Source organism: Oncorhynchus keta, chromosome 12, assembly GCF_023373465.1.
Source record: "Oncorhynchus keta strain PuntledgeMale-10-30-2019 chromosome 12, Oket_V2, whole genome shotgun sequence".
NCBI lineage: Eukaryota > Metazoa > Chordata > Actinopteri > Salmoniformes > Salmonidae > Oncorhynchus > Oncorhynchus keta.
The window spans coordinates 36,358,283-36,379,298 of NC_068432.1; the positions used below are offsets into that span (position 1 = coordinate 36,358,283).

The window sequence follows — 21,016 nt, forward strand, 5'->3', positions numbered from 1 at the left end:
ACCTTCTTATCATACTCGTCGTGACTGTCCCTGTTGTTTGGGAGGTGCACCACACATTGGATAAGCTGAAGCACCAGAGCTGTGACCATCTGGATGTACATGGGCTCCCCATCCTTATCACTGCTGTTCAGCCTAGGGACGCACAATATAGACAAATACACATACAGACAACCTCAATTGCACTCCACACTGCACCCCCACCTAGATAAGAGGAATACCTGTGTGAGAATGCTATTCAGCTAAGCGTTCAACACCATTGTCTCCTCTCTGCTCGTCACCAAGCTTAGGACCCTGGGACTGAACACCTCCCTATGCAGCTGGATCCTGGACTTCCTGATGGGCCGACCCCAGGTGGTGAGGGAAGCCACGCTGTTCCTCAACACGGGGGCCCCACAGGGGTGAGTGCTTAGTCAAATCAAATGTATTTGTCACATGTGCCGAATACAACAGTGAAATGCTTACTTACAAGCCCTTAACCAACAATGCGGTTTAAGAAGAGAGTTAAGAAAACATTTACTAAATAAACTAAAGTAAAATATTTAATGACATTTTAAAAAGTAACACTATAAAATAACAATAATGAGGCTATATGCAGGGGGTACCAGTATCGAGTCAATGTGCGGGGGTACAGGTTAGTCGAGGTAATTTGTACATGTAGGTAGGGGGTAATCAATTCAAATAGTCCCGGTGGCCATTTGATTAATTGTTCAGCAGTCTTATGGTTTGGGGGTAGAAGATGTTAAGGATACTTTTGGACCTAGATTTGGCGCTCCGGTACTGCTTGCCATGCGGTTGCAGAGAGAACAGTCTATGACTATGGTTGAGTGGAGTCTTTGACAATCCCTTGGGCCTTCCTCTGACACTGCCTAGTATATAGGTCCTGGATGGCAGGAAGCTTGGCCCCAGTGATGTACTGGGCCGTACGCACTACCCTCTGCCGCGACTTACGATTGGAGGCCGAGCAGTTGCCATACCAGGCGGTGATGCAACTGGTCAGGATGCTCTTGATGGTGCAGCTGTAGAACTTTTTGAGGATCTGGGGACCCATGCCAAATCTTTTCAGTCTCTTGAGGGGGAAAAGGAGTTGTCGTGCCCTCTTTACGACTTTCTTGGTGTGTTCGGACCATGATAGTTTGTTGGTGATGTTGACGCCGAGGAACTTGAATCTCTCGACCCGCTCCACTACAGCACCGTCGATGTGAATGGGGGCGTGTTCGGACTTCCTTTTCCTGTAGTCCACATGGTGGCATAGTGGTGGCTGCATCATATTATGGGTATGTAATCATTAACTTCACTAGGGTAGGGGGCAGCATTCATATTTTGGATGAAAAGCGTGCCCAAATTAAACTGCCTGCTACACAGGCCCAGAAGATAGGATATGCATATAATTAGTAGATTTGGATAGAAAACACTCTAAAGTTTCCAAAACCGTTCAAATAATATCTGATATGAACTGTCTGATATGGCAGGTGAAAATCCAAGGAAAATCCAACCAGGAAGTACTATTATTCTGAAAGGCTGTTTTTCCATTGAAAGCCTATCCACCATACAAAGACTTTAGGACCCAGTTCACGAGCTCCATGGCTTCTTCAACATGTGGCCAGTCTTTAGGCATTGTTTCAGGCTTTTACTCTAAAAATGAGGGAGATACAGCACTTTCAATCTGTGGCCAGTGGAAATTTCCAGACATCAGCCATGCGTCTGATCGTTTCTCTTTTTCTATTGATGAAGCTTTTGTCCGGTTGAAATATTATTGATTATTTATGACAAAAACAACCGAACAATTGATTTTAAACATCGTTTGGCATGTTTCTACTAACTTTTATTGGACTTTTCGTCTGGGCTTAGTGCACGCGCCTTGAGCATTCAGATTACTGGACAAAACGTGCAAACAAAAAGGAGGTTTCTGGTCATAAAGAGGGACATTATCGAACAAAACAAACATTTATTGTCTAACATGGAGACCTGGGAGTGCCACCAGATGATCATCAAAGGTAAGTGATTAATCTTAATGCTATTTCTGACTTTTGTGACTCTCTCCTTGGCTGGAAAATGGCTGTTTGGGTTTCTGTGGCTAGGTGCTGACCTAACATAATCGCAAAGTGTGCTTTCGCTGTAAAGCCTTGCATTAAGGAGAAGTTTATCTTTATTCGTATGTTTAACACTTGTATCGTTTATCAATGTTTATTATGAATATTTCTGTAATTTGACGTGGCTCTCTGCACTTTCACGGGATGTTTGTTTGAAACAATGCATTTCTGAACATAACTCGCCAATGTAAACTGGGATTTTTGGATATATATATGAACTTTATCGAACAAAACATACATGTATTGTGTAACATGAAGTCTATGAGTGCCATCTGATGAAGATCATCAAAGGTTAGTGATGAATTGAATCGCTATTTCTGACTTGTGAGCCCTCTCCTTGGCTGGAAAATGGCTGTATGGTTTTCTGTGATTAGGTGTTGACCTAACATAATTGCATGGTGTGCTTTCGCAGTAATGTCTTTTTGAAATCAGACACTGTGGTTGGATTTACAAGAAGTTTATCTTTAAAACGTTGTATAATACTTGTATGTTTGAGGAATTTTAATGATGGGATTTCTGTTGTTTTGAATTTGGTGCCCTGCAATTTCACTGGCTGTTGTCGAGGTGGGACGCTAGCATCCCACTTGTACCAGAGAGGTTAAGTAGTGGGGAGTTTTTCCAGGGCAAAAAGAAATAGAATGGAGCTAAGAACAGCTTTCCACAAGACACTGGGAGATGAAGTCACCTTTCAGCAGGAAAATAACCTAAAACGAGGCTAAATCGACACAGAAGTCGCTTACCAAGAAGACTGTGAATGTTCCAGAGTGGACGAGTTACAGTTTTGAATTAAATCTACATTAACATCTATGCCAAGACCTGAACATGACTGTCTAGCAATGATTAACAACCAATTTGGCAGAGCTTGAAGATTTTGAAAAGAATAATGGGCAAATGTTGCACAATCCAGGTGTGGAAAGCTATTAGAGACATACCCGGAAAAACTCAGAAGTAATTGCTGCCAAAGGTGCTTCTACAAAGTACTGTCTCAGGGGTGTGAATACTTACATAAATGAGATATTTCTGTATTTCATTTTCAATACATTTCCACCAATTCTTTTTTATTTCACTTTGTCATTATGGGGTATTGTGTGTAGATGGGTGAGATATAGCGCGTTCTTGTTCTACCTTATGTTATTTTTAGTGCTACATCGATATTGATTACGGCATTGTTCGGTTTAGCGATAGCAAGAATGGCATTTCACTCTTTTTGGGTAGGTGACATTGAAACCTGAAACTAGATAAACATTCTGAAAAGAACAAGAAAATGGTTTCATAACATTATAACATACTGACCAGACCGGACACGTCGCGTGCGCGAGCGTCGCAAATTAAATTTAGAAATCCATGTTATTCAATTATTGCACCCACACTGCTCGCGCGCGCCAACGAGTGTCTGCGACAACAACGGATAAAATAGAACTCATATTTCTGACGCAGATCGCGCTGAAAGTCCTGCCTCTCCCATCTCCTCATTGGTTTATAGAAGCAGATACCCACGTGCCATCTCCTCATTGGTTATACCCACGTGGGTGACTGAAAGACAAACTGTTTTGCCGGTAGTTGTGATAATACAATGAAAGTTTAGATGCAAATCACCATATAAGTTAAACGATGAAAAAGCCCGGAAGGAGGAGAGATGACTAGAAACGATTCGGTTGGCCGTTTTATGTGTGGATTAATTGTCCGAGTAGAGGTCCTTGTACATTTCAGGTAAAATAACATTTCAATGTTTATATCCCAGGACAAATTAGCTAGCAACAGCAAGCTAGCTAAATAGGACAAATTAACGTTAGCTAACTACCTAAATTGCCATACATTAATGATTTTCGACCTGTCCCCAAATTAATGTCATTTGTTGATATTTTAACCTGCGTGTCGTGATCGCATTTGGTGTGGGGGGGGGGGCAAAATAAATTTATGCACGACAGCGCACGTTGGCGCACGCGCGCAGCTGGTTTGGGTTCAGTGTTAGCATTTCTGAAATTCTCCTTGAGAACTCCTGATTTATGTGGTCTCTCATGGCACATGTTCTCTGTCGGTGCAGTTACCTGAAGTTCCTGAGGCTGCGTTTGCTGGTGGGTAGTCTGGCCAGAGAGGTGAAGATCTCTTCCAGGATGAGCTGCCTGTGTTTTTCATAGCGAGAGAACACCTGAGGGGGTGCCGGAGGAAAGGCTCATCATTAGAGCTACCCTGACATTGCAATACATAATACATACAGTCGTGGCCAAAAGTTTTGAGAATGACACAAATATTAATTTCCACAAAGTTTGCTGCTTCAGTGTCTTCAGATATTTTTGTCACTATGGAATACTGAAGTGTAATTACAATCATTACAAGTATAATTACAAGCAAGTGTCAAATGCTTTTATTGACAATTACATGACGTTGATGCAAAGAGTCAATATTTGCAGTGTTGACCCTTCTTTTCCAAGACCTTTGAAATCTGCCCTGGCATGCTGTCAATTAACTTCTGGGCCACATCCTGACTGATGGCAGCCCATTCTTGCATAATCAATGCTTGGAGTTTGTCAGAATTTGTGGGGTTTTGTTTGTCCACCCGCCTCTTGAGGATTGACCACAAGTTCTCAATGGGATTAAGGTCTGGGGAGTTTCCTGGCCATGGACCCAAAATATAGAGGTTTTGTTCCCCGAGCCACTTAGCTATCACTTTGCCTTATGGCAAGGTGCTCAGTCATGCTTAAAAAGGCATTGTTCGTCACCAAACTGTTCCTGGATGGTTGGGAGAAGTTGCTCTCGATGGATGTGTTGGTGCCATTCTTTACTCATGGCTGTGTTCTTAGGCAAAATTCTGAGTGAGCCCACTCCCTTGGCTGAGAAGCAACCCCACACATGAATGGTCTCAGGATGCTTTACTGTTGGCATGACACAGGACTGATGCTAGAGCTCACCTTGTCTTCTCCGGGCAAACTTTTTTCCGGATGCCCCAAACAATCGGAAAGGGAATTCATCAGAGAAAATGACTTTACCCCAAATCACTGTACCTTTTGCAGAATATCAGTCTGTCCCTGATGTTTTTCCTGGAGAGAAGTGGCTTCTTTGCTGCCTTTCTTGACACCAGGCCATTCTCCAAAAGTCTTTGCCTTACTGTGAGTGCAGATGCACTCACACCTGCCTGCTGCCATTCCTGAGCAAGCTCTGCACTGGTGGTGCCCTGATCCCGCAGCTGAATCAACTTTAGGAGATGGTCCTGGTGCTTGCTGGACTTTCTTGGGTGCTCTGAAGCCTTCTTCACAACAATTGAACCGCTCTCCTTGAAGTTCTTGATGATCCGATAAATGGTTGTAGGTGCAATCTTATGGGCAGCAATATCCTTGCCTGTGAAGCCCTTTTTATGCAAAGCAATAATGACGGCACGTGTTTCCTTGCAGGTAACCATGATTGACAGAGGAAGAACAATGATTGCAAGCACCACCCTCCTTTTGAAGCTTCCAGTCTGTTATTCAAACTCAATTAGCATGACAGAGTAATCTCCAGACTTGTCCTCGTCAACACTCACACCTGTGTTAACGAGAGAATCACTGACATGTCAGCTCGTGTTTTTGTGGCAGGGCTGAAATGCAGTGGAAATGTTTTTGGGGGATTCAGTTCATTTGCATGGCAAAGAGGGACTTTGCAATTAATTGCAATTCATCTGATCACTATTCATAACATTCTGGAGTATATGCAAATTGCCATCATACAAACTGAGGCAGCAGACTTGGTGAATATTAATATTTGTGTCATTCTCAAAACTTTTGGCCACGACTGTACACAATGAAAGGGAATATAGTGTATTCTAGAACAAATCCAGAACTCCATGGGAACCCAGGTTTGAGGCACCACATCAAGAGCAACCCTGGCACTGCTATACAGGGGATGTATGTAATGGAAGCACAATAAAAGGGAATATATTCTAGAACAACGGCAGAACTCCGTGGAAACACTGGTTTGGATTCTTACCGCAGTCACTAGTTTGATGGCACACAGCTGTAGCTCACTGACACTCTCCACAAAGAATGGAGTGATGCCCATGGAGGAGACCTGAGGGAAGGAGAGAGAGATGAGTTATAAGGTAAGCAAGCAGAGGTCAGAAATCATGACCCCCAGGGAAAGCACTAGGAGCAGAGTCTCACCTGCAGGATGGTGGTGTCAGTCAACAGCTGTATCTCCAGGAGCTCAGAGATGTTGCTGACGATGTCACAGACCTTGTTGTAGAGCATGATGATCACCCTCTGCTTGTGTGTGGAGCTTTTAGCTCTCTTAGCCCTGGAGCTCAGCAAGCCACCTGGGTGAGAGAGGGGAGAAGAGAGACAATGAATAAAGGTTCCTAAAAAATGCAGACCAGAGAAAAAAATGCAGACCAGAGACCCTTTCCTCAGTCAGTCATGGCAGGGATAGACATAACACAGGCCCAGGTAGTTCCGAGTGGACCACACTGTCTTTTATGTACACACCGTGTATATACTTCACATAAACTCTCTTTCAAATGTTCTGGGTGCTCTGGTCTTGAACAAACCACCGTCAAACTCAAAGTTTAACAGAGTGCATGAAGACTGTGACTGGACATTTATGTAGCCAGTTCTCACCACATTATGTTATATGGGTTTGTTCCAAATGCTTTTGATAGTAAGGTGGGGTTAGGGTGCTGACCTCCGTGAGGGTCCACTCTGTAGACAGGGTCATACTGAGGGTAGAGGGTGTTTTGCAGGTGAAACTTGGTGTACTGCAGCACCCTCTCAATCACGTCCTCGATGTACACCGCCTTGGGCATGCGGGCCGACGTCATGATGTTGAGGGCAGTCAGACAGGCGTCAGCTGACTTTGTCACGCGCTCCATGATGAGGTCACGCCACAGTCGCTCCTCGTCTTCTGCGTCTGCGTCCTGTTGGAGAGAGAGAGAAGACATTCAGACAAGTGGAACCTCTCTATGGAACATGCTTCTTAGGCCAGAAGACTAAATCTGGGTCTGAGAAACCATATGTGGGGACAACTTACATGGTTCATCAGTGTGGAGAGTTTGGACCCGTCCTGAATGTTTTTCTCCAGGATGTTCAGGACCTTCACCAACTTACCAGATGAAAGCTATGGAGACAGATGAGAAAAATATAACAGAATGCCAAAAAGATTGACATCAACCTGCATCCAATGTTCCCCTTTCTTACCCTGAAGGTGATGCCCATGGCCTTGATCTTAGCAGATTCACTGGCCAGTTCACTCAGCTGGTGTTTCCCCAGCAGAAGCTCCTGTGGGATCTCATCGTCATCTGTTGACGAGAGTTGTGGAGTTACAGTTGGCAGTTCTGTCACCGTCATTTATAACTGAGCTTTACTATGGCTGATATCAAATTACATTTGAAAAGAAATCCAACAATCACAATGTTATCTTTCCCATTCTTGGTAAAAAATGTCATTCAAACCTCTGAAGAAAACTTCAAATAAATAAATATGTAAAGTAGATAATGAATAATGCATACCCATGGCATTGAAGTCAATGTCCTCCAAGCTCTCCAGAATGTTGTCCACACTGGCTGAGAACCTCTTGAACGTGGAGGAGTCCATCAGTTCTGTTGAGTAAACAACACAGAGAAAGTGAATAACCTGCGCTTATGAGACCAAAGACATAAAACAAAGACATTACTGAATTTAGAGTGAAATTACCTTCTGCTGTCAGCTTGGGCTCGTATGCCTTTCTTTTCTTCTGTTTCTCCTTCTTCTTCATCTTTCTGGCAACTAGACAGGATTGATACATGTTAGGACAATGACATTGGACTGCAACACTTATCTAGTGAAATATTACTACTACTCATCCTCAGCATTTTACCCTGTATCTAATGCACAGGTATACCATGCTGGTGTATGTTCTATTTAGTGCTTTCGGAAAGTATTCATACCCTTTGAGTTATTCCAAATTTTGCTGTGTTACAGCCTGAACTCAAAACGGATTAAATATAATTGTTTTCTAACCAAATACCTTTTTGCAAATGTAGAGAAAAAATGAAACACAGAAATATCTCATTTACATACAGTGCCATGCGAAAGTATTCGGCCCCCTTGAACTTTGCGACCTTTTGCCACATTTCAGGCTTCAAACAAAGATATAAAACTGTATTTTTTTGTGAAGAATCAACAACAAGTGGGACACAATCATGAAGTGGAACGACATTTATTGGATATTTCAAACTTATTTAACAAATCAAAAACGGAAAGATTGGGAGTGCGTCTGCTAAATGACTTAAATGTAAATGTAAATGTATGAGTGCAAAAGTGAAAAGCATTTTAAAAATCGGACTTGTTGCCTGGATTCACAACGAGTGTAGCTTTAATTCAATACCCTGCATGTGTATTTTAATGAACGTTTGAGTTTTAACTAATACTATTAGCATTTAGCGTAGCGCATTTGCATTTCCAGAGCTCTAGATGGGACGCCTGCGTGCCAGGTAGGAGCAAGAGGTTAAGCAACATTTTTACTCCTGAACTTATTTAGGCATTCCATCAATAACAAAGGGGTTAAATACATCATTGACTCAAGACATTTCAGCTTTCCAATTTTTATGAATTTGTAAAATATTCTTAAAACAGAATCCTACTTTGACATGATGGGGTATTATGTATAGGCCAGTGACACACAATCTCAATTCAATCCATTTTAAATTCAGGCTGTAACACAATTACATTTGAATACTTTCTTAATTTAAGGCACTGTATGTATGTATTGCTACATTACAGCCTTATTCTAAAATGGATTAAATTAAATATTTTCCTCACCAATCTACACACAATACCCCATAACGACAAAGCTATTATTTTGATATTTTTGGGGAAAATGTATTTTTAATCAAAATACATAAATACATTATTTACATAAGTATTCAGACCCTTTGCTATGAAACTCGAAATTGAACTCAGGTGCATCATGTTTTAATTGTTTTTAAAACTTGATTGGAGTCCACCTGCGATAAATTCATTTGATTGGACATGATTTGAAAAAAGCACACACCTGCCTATATAAGATCCCACAGTTGACAGTGCATGTCAGAGCAAGAACCAATGAATTGTCTGTAGAGCTCCAAGACAGGATTGTGTCAAGGCACAAATCTGGGGAAAGGGACCAAAACATTTCTGCAGCATTGAAGGTCCCCAAGAACACAGTGGCCTCCGTCATTCTTAAATGGAAGAAGTTTGGAACCATCAAGACTCTTATTAGAGCTGGTCGCCAGGCCAAACTGAGCAATCGGGGGAGAAGGGCCTTGGTCAGGGAGGGGACCAAGAACCTGATGATCACTCTGACAGAGCTCAAGACTTCCCTCTGTGGAAGTGGAAGACCTTCCAGAAGGACAACCATCTCTACAGCACTCCACCAATCAGGCCTTTATGGTAGTGGCAATACAGAAGCCACTCCTCAGTAAAAGGCACAGCCCGCTTGGAGTTTGCCAAAAGGCACCTAAAGGACTCTCAGACCATGAGAAACAAGATTCTCTGGTCTGATGAAACTAACATTGAACTCTTTGGCCTGAATGCCAAGCATCACGTCTGGAGAAAACCTGGCACCATTCCTACGGTGAAACATGGTGGTGGCAGCATTCCGGCTGTGGGGATGTTTCTCAGCGGCAGGGTCAGAGAGACCAGTCAGGATTGAGGGAAGGACGAACGGAGCAAAGTACAGAAGGATCCTTGATGAACCTGCTCCAGAGCGCTCAGGACATCAAACTGGGGGCGAAGGTTCCCCTTCCAACGGGACATCGGCCCTAAGCACACAGCCAACCTGACAAAGCTCGAGAGGATCTGCAGAGAAGAATCGGAAAAACTCCCAAAATACAAGTGTGCCAAACTCGAAGCTGTAATCTCTGCCAAAGGTGTTTCAACAAAGTACTGAGTAAAGGGTCTGATTACTTACGGAAATGTGAATTTCAGTTTAAAAAAAATATATATTATATACATTTGCAAGAATGTCTAAACCTTTTTTTGCTTTGTCATTATTGGGTATTGTGTCTAGATTGAAGCGGGGGAAAAACTATTTAATCAATTTCAGAATAAGGCTGTAACATAACAAAATGTTGAAAAAGTCAAGGGGTCTGAATACTTTCCAAATGCACTGTATATATGTATATATGAGAGAGAGAGAGAGAGAGAGAGAGAGAAAGAGAGAGAGAGAGAGAGGAAAAGATAACCATCGATGCTCATGATGGATGGTCAGTCAAAGACAGTGCCAGACTTACGGTCACTCATGCTGGGCGGTGGGGACTCATCGTATGAATCCTCTGGGCTGCGTTCACGGTGGCGGCTGCCGGACCCCCTGCGCCCTGAGCCTCTCCTCTCATCAGGCTCCCATGTCTTTTCCCGCTCCTTCTTGTGACGCTTCCGCGTAGCTGCAGGAAGAGAGAGAAGGAGCAACAAGTTAAAGGATGAAGCTTTGATCATAAACACCAGGGGTTTGTTATCAACCATTAGCCCGCCCCCAACTACTGTGATTGGAATGAACACCGTTTTGGATATGACTGTGCAAAAAAAAAAGCTATATGTTTGGTATTTACACTCCGTCACAGAGTCGTCGTCGTCATCGTCATCATCGGAGTTGACCTCGGCGTACTTGGGCTTCTCCTTGATGGTGCTGCGCTTGCGTTTGTTCATCTTCACCCTCTCACACAGTGGCATGGTGGACTCTATCTCAGCAATCAGATGAAGAGGCAGTTCTTTCAACACTGATTCATCAAGACCTCACAGAGCGAGGTCACCCAGTCATCTATTAGCCCTTGTACGAAAGGGCTAATTACACTAACAATGACACATTTGTGCCACAACTAAAACAGATAGTGTCTTCTATTCAGGATCATTAGCAAGGCCTCATAACCATTTCAAATAAACCCCGCAATAAATCGGAATCCTTTCAAGGAGAGTAAAATACAGAACGTTATTCTGTGCTGCTAGTGGATCAATGTGCAAAGTAATTAGAACTCTCAAAGTTCTCAAATCAATAAGTCAAAAACACATGTCAACACAGGTTACCATAGCTAAACCTTAAGTTCACCCAAACAACAAGCTGACCCAGTCTGTCATGCAGACATCAGGATGTCTCCTCTTACCTTTCTCAGAGATCCAATGAGAGGGTCTGCTCTTGGAGGACTTGGAGCTGCGTGCGCTTCTATCTTTCCTCTCCCTGATGATTTTCTGCACCTCGTCGATGCTGAGTTTCTGCAGCACCACAACCGGTTTGGCTGCTGTCTTCATCTTCTCTACCAGCCCCAGTCGCTCCAGCTTGACCCGGGGCTCCTTCCAGCCCTCCACTACTGAACCCAGACCAGGCGTCCTCATCTCAGCTGCCAACACATGCCCATCCTTATCCCGCTTCACTTTGGGAATCACAAAGTTTTTAAATCCTCCAGACTTTACGCCCCCCAGCAGGTAAGCAGGGAACTCCTGCTTGTTTTCAGCAGGTTGTTGCTTAGAGTCCTGTCGGTTCCTGCTGCCGTCCCCACTCCTCCTCTCCTCCCCGCTCCTCCTCTCCTCTTTATTGGGGGATTTGAGGTTGGGGCCTGGCCGGTCAGTCCTCTGGCGCCCACTGTGGTCCACCCCCCCTCGCCCTTCCTGCTTAACCCGCGGGCTCTCTGGCCTGGAGCGCTGCTCTGGAGATCGTCGGTCCCGTGGATCCCCTGCCTCTGTCCTGTGTTTCCTCTCCCTGTCCTTATCCCCCCGCTCCCTGTCTCTGTCCCGTCCATGTTTGGAGTCATGTTCCCCTCTGCTAGACTTGCTGGGGGTCTCTGGCCTGCGGATGCGGGATGGGTCACTGTCCCGGGACCTGTCCTCCCTGTGACCAGAGTCTGAGCGACCCTCGTGCCGTTGTCGTGGCTTGTCAGGCATCCTGGCGTCAGGGCGGACCTTGCTATTGTCAGGTTTGCCATCGTGTCGATGTTTGGACGAGTCTCGTCTGTTTTCGTGCTTGTGTTTGGGGGTCTCCGGTCGGACGTCGGGCCCCAGCTTCTTGGGGGTGTCGGCACGCTGCTTGATGACCTCTGGCCGGACGTCTGCAGTCTGTAGTGTGTCTCCTTCTGTCTTGGAGTTTAGCCGCAGGACTCCAGTGGAGTCGGGGCCGTCCCCAGGACACAGGCGTTCCTCAGGCCAGCTCCTCAGGGCAGGGGTGTGGGTGCCTATGTTTACCTCTGGCTGCCCGTCAGCTCTACCTGCTTGCTGCAGGTCGATGCTGACCATTAGGGCAGGCCGGCTCGCACCATTACTGGCAGCACTAGCCTCCTGGGGTGCCAGCTTGCTGCCAGCATTGCCCCCTCCCACACCAGGTTGGGTTGCCCCCGCTGTACCACCAGCTCCAGGCTCTTGGGGATACGAGTCCTGCTTCCGCTTCTTCAGTGGCTTGTCTGCAGTGAGGAAACCATTGCTCAGAAAATATACTGACATATTACTTATTTTTATCAGCAAGTTATTTCTCCTATTTCTCAGCACACTAAAAATATTTTTTAGGATAGATTTTTAAGTGCAACATTGAATGTAAACTCACCTTTATCCTGAACCTCTTTGGAGCAACGCTCCCTTTCTATGAGCGTCTCCCGTTCTATCCTCTCGATCTCAGCAAGCGCGTCCATCTCAGCATCGTCGTAAACAGCTCCACTGATCACCCCTCCAGCCTGCTTAGTGTTCTGGAGCACAGGGACCTGCTGGTAGCCTGACTGCTCCCCCTGGCCCGGGGCTAACCTGTGGGCAAGGTCCTGCTGCGTCCGGGAGAACTGCAGGCTGTTGTAGGCCAGGTCAGTGTCCTGGTCCTCTGCCCCAGGTAGGAGCTCTCTGGACGGGTCCATCTCAGTGGACTTCACCCGGGACAGTTTGAGGGTCAGCTTGGTAGAGTCTTTAGAGGGAGAGCTGACAATATCGTACATAGCAGCTTTATCCAACTGCTCCTTCTCCTCTTTAGTTAGCTTCTTCTGCTTCTTCTTGCAGTCAGGAGAGTCCAGGAGGAGGTCGGGAGCGCTGTCACGGGGGGAAGCGTAAGGGTTTGGGGAGTGAAGGATGAGGCTAGGTCGTAATCCTGCTGAAACCAAAACAATAAATACAAATAAATTGTGTGTGATTTTTTACAAATATGAACACTGATCGATTCAGGCATGAACACTTGATATGTAGATTGACTCATGATTTCCAGACCACAGTATGATGATGCATATTAGCGGTCTCGGTTGGTATACCTTTTGGGTTCCCTTCGCTGTCAGCAGGGGAACAAACAGACTGGGGCGAACGGAGTGGGAAGGAGGCATTTCTCATGGAAGGATCACTCTCCTTGGAAAAATATGAATCAGATATTCATTACCAGTCAAATGTTTGGACACACCTACTCATTACATTTAACATTTACATTTAAGTCATTTAGCAGACGCTCTTATCCAGAGTTTTTCTTTATTTTGAATATATTCAACATCGTAGAATAATGGTGAAGACATCAAAACTATGAAATAACACATGTGGAATCAAGTAGTAACCAAAAAAGTGTTATATATTTTATATTTGAAATTCTTTAGTAGCCACCCTTCGCAAAGACAGCTTTGCACATTCCTGGCATTATCTCAACGAGCTTCATGAGGTAGTCACCTGGAATGCATTTCAATAAGCAGGTGTGCCTTGTTAATTTGTGGAATTTCTTTCCTTCATAATGCGTTTCAGCCAATCAGTTGCGTTGTGACAAGGTAGGGGTGGTATACAGAAGATAGCCCTATTTGGTAAAAGATCAAAGTCCATATTATGGAAAGAACAGCTCAAATAAGCAGAGAAATTACAGTCCATCATTACTTTAAGACATGAAGATCAGTCAATGCAGAACATTTCAAGAACTTTGAAAGTTTCTTCAAGTGCCGTCGCAAAAACCATCCGGCGCTATGATGAAACTGTCTCGCATGAGGACCGCCACAGGAATGGAAGACCCAGAGTTACCTCTGCTGCAGAGGACAAGTTCATTAGTTAACTGCACCTCAGATTGTGAAATGCTTCACAGATTTCAAGTAACAGACACATCAACATCAACTGTTCAGAGGAGACTGCGTGAATCAGGCCTTCATGGTCGAATTGCTGAAAGAAAAAAAAAACGCTACTAAAGGACACCAATAACAAGAGACTTGCTTGGGCCAAGAAACACGAGCAATGGACATGAGACCGGTGGAAATCTGTCCTTTGGTCTGATGAGTCCAAATTCAAGATTTTTGGTTCTAACCGCCGTGTCTTCGTGATACGCAGAGTAGGTGAACGGATGGTCTCCACATGGGTGGTTCCCACTGTGAAGCATGGCTGTTTAAGGGCTATTTGACCAAGAAGGAGCGTGATGGAGTGCTGCATCAGATGACCTGGCCTCCACAATCACCCGGCCTCAACCCGATAGAGATGGTTTGGGTTGGACCACAGAGTGAAGGAAAAGCAGCCAACAAGTGCTCAGCATATGTGGGAACTCCTTCAAGACTACTGGAAAAGCATTCCTCATGAAGCTGGTTGAGAGAATGCCAAGAGTTTGCAAAGCTGTCATCAAGGCAAAGGGTGGCTACTTTGAAGAATCTCAAATATAAAATATATTTTGATTTGTTTCACACTTTTTTGGCTACAACATGATTCCATATGTGTTATTTCATAGTTTTGATGTCTTCACTATTATTCTACAATGTCGAAAATAGTACAAATAAAGAAAAACCCTTGAATAAGTAGATAAGTCCAAACTTTTGACTGGTACTGTATATAGCTAAAGCAGCAAGGGTGGATACAACTCCACACAACAAAAACATTCAGGCAGTGTACCAGCAATGAGGATCCAAGAGAGGAAATTGTATTTAATGTAAAAATGGTATCTTTGCTCGGTAGTTTCATCTTGGTATGAATCATTTCTCATGTTTACCTCATTCCCTAATCTGTGGACTATGTTCATGTAGTCTTCGTTGGAGCCATGTCTGGCATTGTGATTGGCTGAGTTGCTTGAAATTTGCCCGGAGACCTTGTTGTCGTGGATGTTCCGCATGCCGCCAGGAACCATGGGGCTGGCAACTGAACAAACACCAAAATAAATCCCAGATACAATCAATCAACCTTCATTCAATTACCTTGCAGCTACGCAAAACCCATACTAAACACTGTTAATCATCTTACTCAACAGGTAGAATGAATGCAGATAAACAAGAAATATAACAACACCAAAGAATGGAGACCTGAAAAATGATGCCCATCTACAGGAATCTTGCAGCGAGCAAGTGTACATTGCTAACCAACACTCCATCCTCTGTTATAAATACGGTTTGCAATTGGATAGACAGAGCATGGCTATTTTGTGATGCAAATAATGCGTCACAGAGACACAAGCCGATGGGTCACAGCTTGGAGGTGATGGGGCCCGACTGTGGATGTTTGATATGATGTCCCCAGGGTTTTCCCATACCTAAGGTTGGGGTGGAGGGGTTCTGGTGGGGGGAGGCCTGCGGCTGGGTCTGCACCTCAAGGCAGGGCTGCACAGGCCTCTGGGGGCTTCCTGTATATGAGGGTGCAAGTGAAAGGAGAGGGGAAGAATGAAGCTCATCGCCCACAGAACACCAACACAACACACCAGGGTAAACTGTGTTGGTTTATAATGCATGGAGCACTTCTGTCCATATGTACAAATTCTACAGGGTCTTCAGCAAACAATCAACATAATGACATGCATAATAGTTAGTTACAGTATGGTTATTTGAGAATTAGTTGGTAGGTTCCCCATCATGCATTATGCTTCGAAACAAAAGCAGAAGTGCAGCCCCACCTTGCTGGATCTGTTGGTGCTGAGAGTAGCTAGGTGGGTGAGGGTACTGCTGCATGTAAGCAGCAGGGCTTTGGGGGGCATAGGGGCTGGGCACAGGGCTGTTCTGCTGGGGCGTGAACCTGGCATCCGACCCCATCTGTGGAGGGGCAAAGCGACTGTAGAGAAAGAGGATGAGAAGAACATGTCAATTCCAAGGGAATCTGAGAGAAGTATTGAATAAACTAGCAGAGGACTCTGTAAGATTACAGAAAATTGAACAAGCAATTTATTGTCATACCTAGAAGGGCTGTGTGAGATAGTGGTTTGCTGGTAGTTTGTCGATGCCGGACTCCCATGCATGGAATTCTGGGACATCTTGTACTGCGGCATCATTGGCTGCTGCATTATATCTATCAGATGAAAATAAGAGATGTGGTTAAAGAGGAGTAGAGAAGACCAGTGCACAGCACCAATACTGAGGGGCAATTCCACGGTAACAGAGGGACACAGACTCTTCACACAAAATGTATGTCAAATAAAAAACAATTATTGCAAAATTAAACACTCCATGGGAGTCCAGCATAAACTGTCATTCTGTTACCAAACTTTGCATTTGCACTGTTCGAGTAAATGTTTGTGGAAATTGTTAAAAGTAGTCCTTGTTGGGGCCGGGCGGTAAACTATATTTGATGCACGGACCGGTTTGGATTTTTACTTTACCTTACATAACGGTATTTCAACGTTTGGTTTGCTAAATGTAATAATTGAGTGATGAAACTCGAACACTGATGGCAATCATCCGTTCTTTCCGCCAGTAAGAGACTGCTAACAGCGGAGAACTGTTAACTTCCCAGCAAGAGCTTCTGGAGCGCATATTAGGTACTTTTTTGCCATGAATCATGCTTGTGGGGCAGTGCAGGAGCCAAAATAGTGCACATGTACTTTTTTGCCGTGAAACTTGCCTGTGAGGCAATGTGGGTGCTAAAAGAACCCTAGAAATCTGCACAGTGCTACTTGTGGCGAAAGTAGGAACTGCCATTAAATGCATTGAAAATACATGGTCATAAACCAGGTTTCCATCCAACCACTTCATGTGGATGAATTACCTGACACATGAAAAAAGTCATGACTGGGCTGATGGAAACAGGATATGCCGATACAATTTTATAAATGCCGACAGACAATTACTTTGTTCGACATGGCGTTTTTTTTTTGTGTCTGTAAAATTAATAATGCGAAAAAAAATGGTGGAAACGCCTTTCTGCAGAAAATATTCATATAATAACCATAATATCGAAGTAAACTTGGTCCTTCCACTACAACTCGGTAAATCACGCAGTTTATTAGGCTACAGATGAAATAAGTTTTGATGAACTTCACAGGGTGGTGAAAGTGCACATGAGCTTGATGCTTCCTTCCAATAAATATCTTATTCTGGTGACATGATGATGCTCGGCTGCCGTCTGACAAATACATAAGTTATTGCTCTTATCCATAATAATCTCATAATGCAGGTAGCCTACCCTCACTGTGTGCCAAGCCGTTGGCTAGAGTGCATGTGCCAAGACCAGAGTGAGCATGTGCCAAGACCAGAGTGAGCATGTTTGCTATATAATGCAACAGTTTGTGACAAAACCATTAGTCGAGTTGAAAATGCAATGGAAACCCATTTAACTTGCATTTTTCCATTCGGCACATGTGAATTTAACCTCACGTAATTTTTTATGTGCACTACGTCATCATGCGCAGAAAATGTGCATATTGTTTTATGCAGATTTTAGAATATTCACATAGAAATCTATGGCAAATTGGATGGAAACCTAGTTATAGAGAAGAATTGTTATTCTGATAAGGGAAAAAAACATTGAAAAAAATTAAAACCACTTAATATATTTTTTTAAATAATCCACCCTATGGTCATGTACTACTCATGAAGCATATTTATAATTTATATATATATATTTTTTTTAAACATAAAATACCTTAGAATTTGACAAATATTGTGATATATTTTGGCCATATCGCCCAACCCCAGCCCTTGTGCTTAGAGTAGTATAGTTTAACTTTGCATCATTGGTTTTTGTTTGACATACATTTTAAAGCGAAAAATCTGACTATCAGCGTCACTCCGCTAGCATGGAACTGCACTGAGGAAACCTCAAGAACAAGACAGAGGGGTGTCCTATTTATATGAGTGGGAGATAGAAGACCTCACTCAAAACTATTAGGTAGGGATGTACATATTTCCTTTTCAAGACGATTTGATAGGTACAGTTGAAGTCGGAAGTTTACATATACCTTAGCCAAATACATTTAAACTCAAGTTTTTCACAATTCCTGACATTTAATCCCCGTACAAATTCCCTGTCTTAGGTCAGTTAGGATCGCCACTTTATTTTAAGAATGTGAAATGTCAGAATAGTAGTAGAGAGAATTATTTCTTTCAGATTTTATTTCTTTCATCACATTCCCAGTGGGTCAGAAGTTTACATACACTCAATTAGTATTTGATAGCATTGTCTTTAAATTGTTTAACTTGGGTCAAGTGTTTCGGGTATCCTTCCACAATCTTCCCACAATAAGTTGGGTGAATTTTGGACCATTCCTCCTGACAGAGCTGGTGTAACTGAGTCAGGTTTCTAGGCTACCTTGCTTGCACACGCTTTTTCAGTTCTGCCCACAGTTTTTCTATATGATTAAGGTCGGGGCTTTGTGATGGCCACTCCAATACCTTGACTTTGTTGTCCTTAAGCCATTTTGCCACAACATGGAAGTATGCTTGGGGTCATTGTCCATTTGAAAGACACATTTGCGACCAAGCTTTAACTTCCTGACTGATGTCTTGTGATGTTGCTTCAATATATCTACATAATTTTCCTCCTCATGACGCCATATATTTTGTGAAGTGCACCAGTCCCTCCTGCAGCAAAGCAACCCCACAACATGATGCTGCCACCCCCGTGCTTCACGGTTGGGATGGTGTTATTCGGCCTGCAAGCCTCCCCCTTTCCTCCAAACATAACGATGGTCATTATGGCCAAACTGTTCTATTTTTGTTTCATCAGACCAGAGGACATTTCTCCAAAAAGTATGATCTTTGTCCCCATGTGCAGTTGCAAACTGTAGTCTGGCTTTTTTAATGGTGGTTTTGGAGCAGTGGCTTCTTCCTTGCTGAGAGCATTTCCATTGAAGAATAGCCGTAAGGGACCATATATAGCAAGTGGTCACATTGTGTCTCCCGCAGAAAATCTTAAGTAAAATACTGGGGTAGCCATTTTTCCAATCGCTTCTTATGAGAAACCAATTGCCTCGACGGATATATATGTTAACCTGTTAGTCCATTAGGGGCATTATTTCATTTTTGGATAAAAAGACGTGCCCGGTTTAAGCGCAATATTTTGTCACGAAAAGATGCTCGACTATGCTTGGAATTGATAGTTTTGGAAAGAAGACACTGACGTTTCCAGAACTGCAAAGATTTTCACTGTGAGTGCCGTTGAACAAAAGCTTCAGGCAAAACCAAGGAAATGAACAGGATTTCTGAAGCTACGTTTTCCATGATCGCCTTATATGGCTGTGAATGCGACAGGAATGAACGGACACTTTCTATCGTTTCTCCAAGGTGTCTGCAGCATTGTGACGTATTTGTAGGCATATCATTGGAAGATTGACCATAAGAGACTACAATTGCCAAGTGTCCCGCACGGTGTCTGCGTGGAAATTGGTGCGCAAAAGTCAGCTACCAGTATTTTTCCATCCGAATCAGAGAAGAATGCAGGCTTCCAGGGACGGCATTTCAATGAAGAGATATATGACAAAACACCTTGAGGATTGATTCAAACAACGTTTTCCATGTTTCAGTCGATATTATGGAGTTAATTCGGAAAAAAGTTTGACGTGTAGGTGACTGAATTTTCGGTTAGTTTCGGTAGCCAAATGCATAGTAACAAACGGAACGTTGTGTCCTACACAAGAATCTTTCAGGAAAAACTGGACATCTGCTATGTAACTGAGAGTCTCCTCATTGAAACATCTGAAGTTCTTCAAAGGTAAATTATTTTATTTGATCCCTTTGCTGGTTTTTGTGAATATGTTGCGTGCTAAATGCTAACGCTAAATGCTAAGCTAGCTATCACCACTCTTACACAAAGTATTGATTTTCTCTGGTTCTAAAGCATATTTTGAAAATCTGAGACGACAGGATTGTTAAGAAAAGGATAAGCTTGAGAGCAGGCATATTTATTTCATTTCATTTGCGATTTTTAGAAATCGCTAACGTTGCGTTATGGTAATGAGCTTGAGGCTGTAGTAACGCGACCGCATGCGAGATGGGGCGGACTATGAGGTTAACAACACCTTGAGGATGGATCCTAAACAACGTTTGCCGTCAATATTATGGAGCAAATTTGGAAAAAATGTCGGCGTTGTAGGGGTAGCATTTTCCGGTCGATTTCTCAGCCAAGCATGATGAACAAACGGGAGCTATTTCGCCTACAAAAATAATATTTTTTGGAAAAAAGGAACATTTTCTATCTAACTGGGAGTCTCCTGAGTGAAAGCATCTGAAGTTCTTCAAAGGTAAATTATTTAATTTGGTTGCTTTTCTTATTTTCGTGAAAATGTTGCCTGCTGCCAGCCGAGCCTAGCATAGCATTATGCCATTATAAACTAGCGTTGGCTGTAACGCATATTTTGAAAATCTGAGATGACAGTGTTGTTAACAAAAGGCTAAGCTTGTGTTTGAATATATTTAATGAATTTAATTTGCGATTTTCATGAATAGGAAAAGTTTCTAGGGGTATTTATGTCCGCTGCGTTATGCTAATTCGTTTGAGGCTATGATTACGATCCCGGATTGCTCGTCGCAAGAGGTTAATACGAAATGTATGGAATGGTAAAAAAGAAAAAACTAATTTTAATGACTCCAACCTAAGTGAATGTAAACTTCCGACTCCAACTGTGTCTAAATACATTACATCCCGACTAACAGGTTATTCCAGCAGCGACACTGCATGAGATCCTTTCTGATCCTCACTCAATTATCTGAGTGGTTTATCTGAATAATTTTGCACGCCCAATTTTTCAGTTTTTGATTTGTTAAAAAAGTTTGAAATATCCAATAAATGTCGTTCCACTTCATGATTGTGTCCCACTTGTTGTTGATTCTTCACAAAAAATACAGT

The 21,016-nt window shown here is 43.3% G+C and overlaps 1 protein-coding gene across 4 annotated transcripts in view; it reads right to left on the reverse strand.

Moving 5' to 3' along the window:
* The window catches only part of LOC118391431 (nipped-B-like protein B), a 68,810-nt gene that overhangs the window by 12,101 nt on the left and 35,693 nt on the right, over positions 1 to 21,016 (reverse strand). For 3 of the 4 annotated variants that reach the window (XM_035782819.2, XM_035782821.2, XM_035782822.2), the window contains exons 5-22: positions 16,132 to 16,243; positions 15,855 to 16,009; positions 15,498 to 15,587; positions 14,964 to 15,109; positions 13,279 to 13,369; positions 12,597 to 13,124; positions 11,170 to 12,456; positions 10,621 to 10,749; positions 10,306 to 10,455; positions 7,748 to 7,819; positions 7,564 to 7,653; positions 7,253 to 7,353; positions 7,086 to 7,172; positions 6,741 to 6,972; positions 6,224 to 6,375; positions 6,051 to 6,131; positions 4,139 to 4,239; positions 3 to 132 (exon numbers count right to left, since the gene is read on the reverse strand). In XM_035782819.2, coding sequence (XP_035638712.1) covers positions 3 to 132; positions 4,139 to 4,239; positions 6,051 to 6,131; positions 6,224 to 6,375; positions 6,741 to 6,972; positions 7,086 to 7,172; positions 7,253 to 7,353; positions 7,564 to 7,653; positions 7,748 to 7,819; positions 10,306 to 10,455; positions 10,621 to 10,749; positions 11,170 to 12,456; positions 12,597 to 13,124; positions 13,279 to 13,369; positions 14,964 to 15,109; positions 15,498 to 15,587; positions 15,855 to 16,009; positions 16,132 to 16,243 — 3,734 coding nt within the window. The remainder of the gene's footprint in view (positions 1 to 2; positions 133 to 4,138; positions 4,240 to 6,050; positions 6,132 to 6,223; positions 6,376 to 6,740; positions 6,973 to 7,085; positions 7,173 to 7,252; positions 7,354 to 7,563; positions 7,654 to 7,747; positions 7,820 to 10,305; positions 10,456 to 10,620; positions 10,750 to 11,169; positions 12,457 to 12,596; positions 13,125 to 13,278; positions 13,370 to 14,963; positions 15,110 to 15,497; positions 15,588 to 15,854; positions 16,010 to 16,131; positions 16,244 to 21,016) is intronic. The other variant, XM_035782820.2, reaches the window with a different exon arrangement.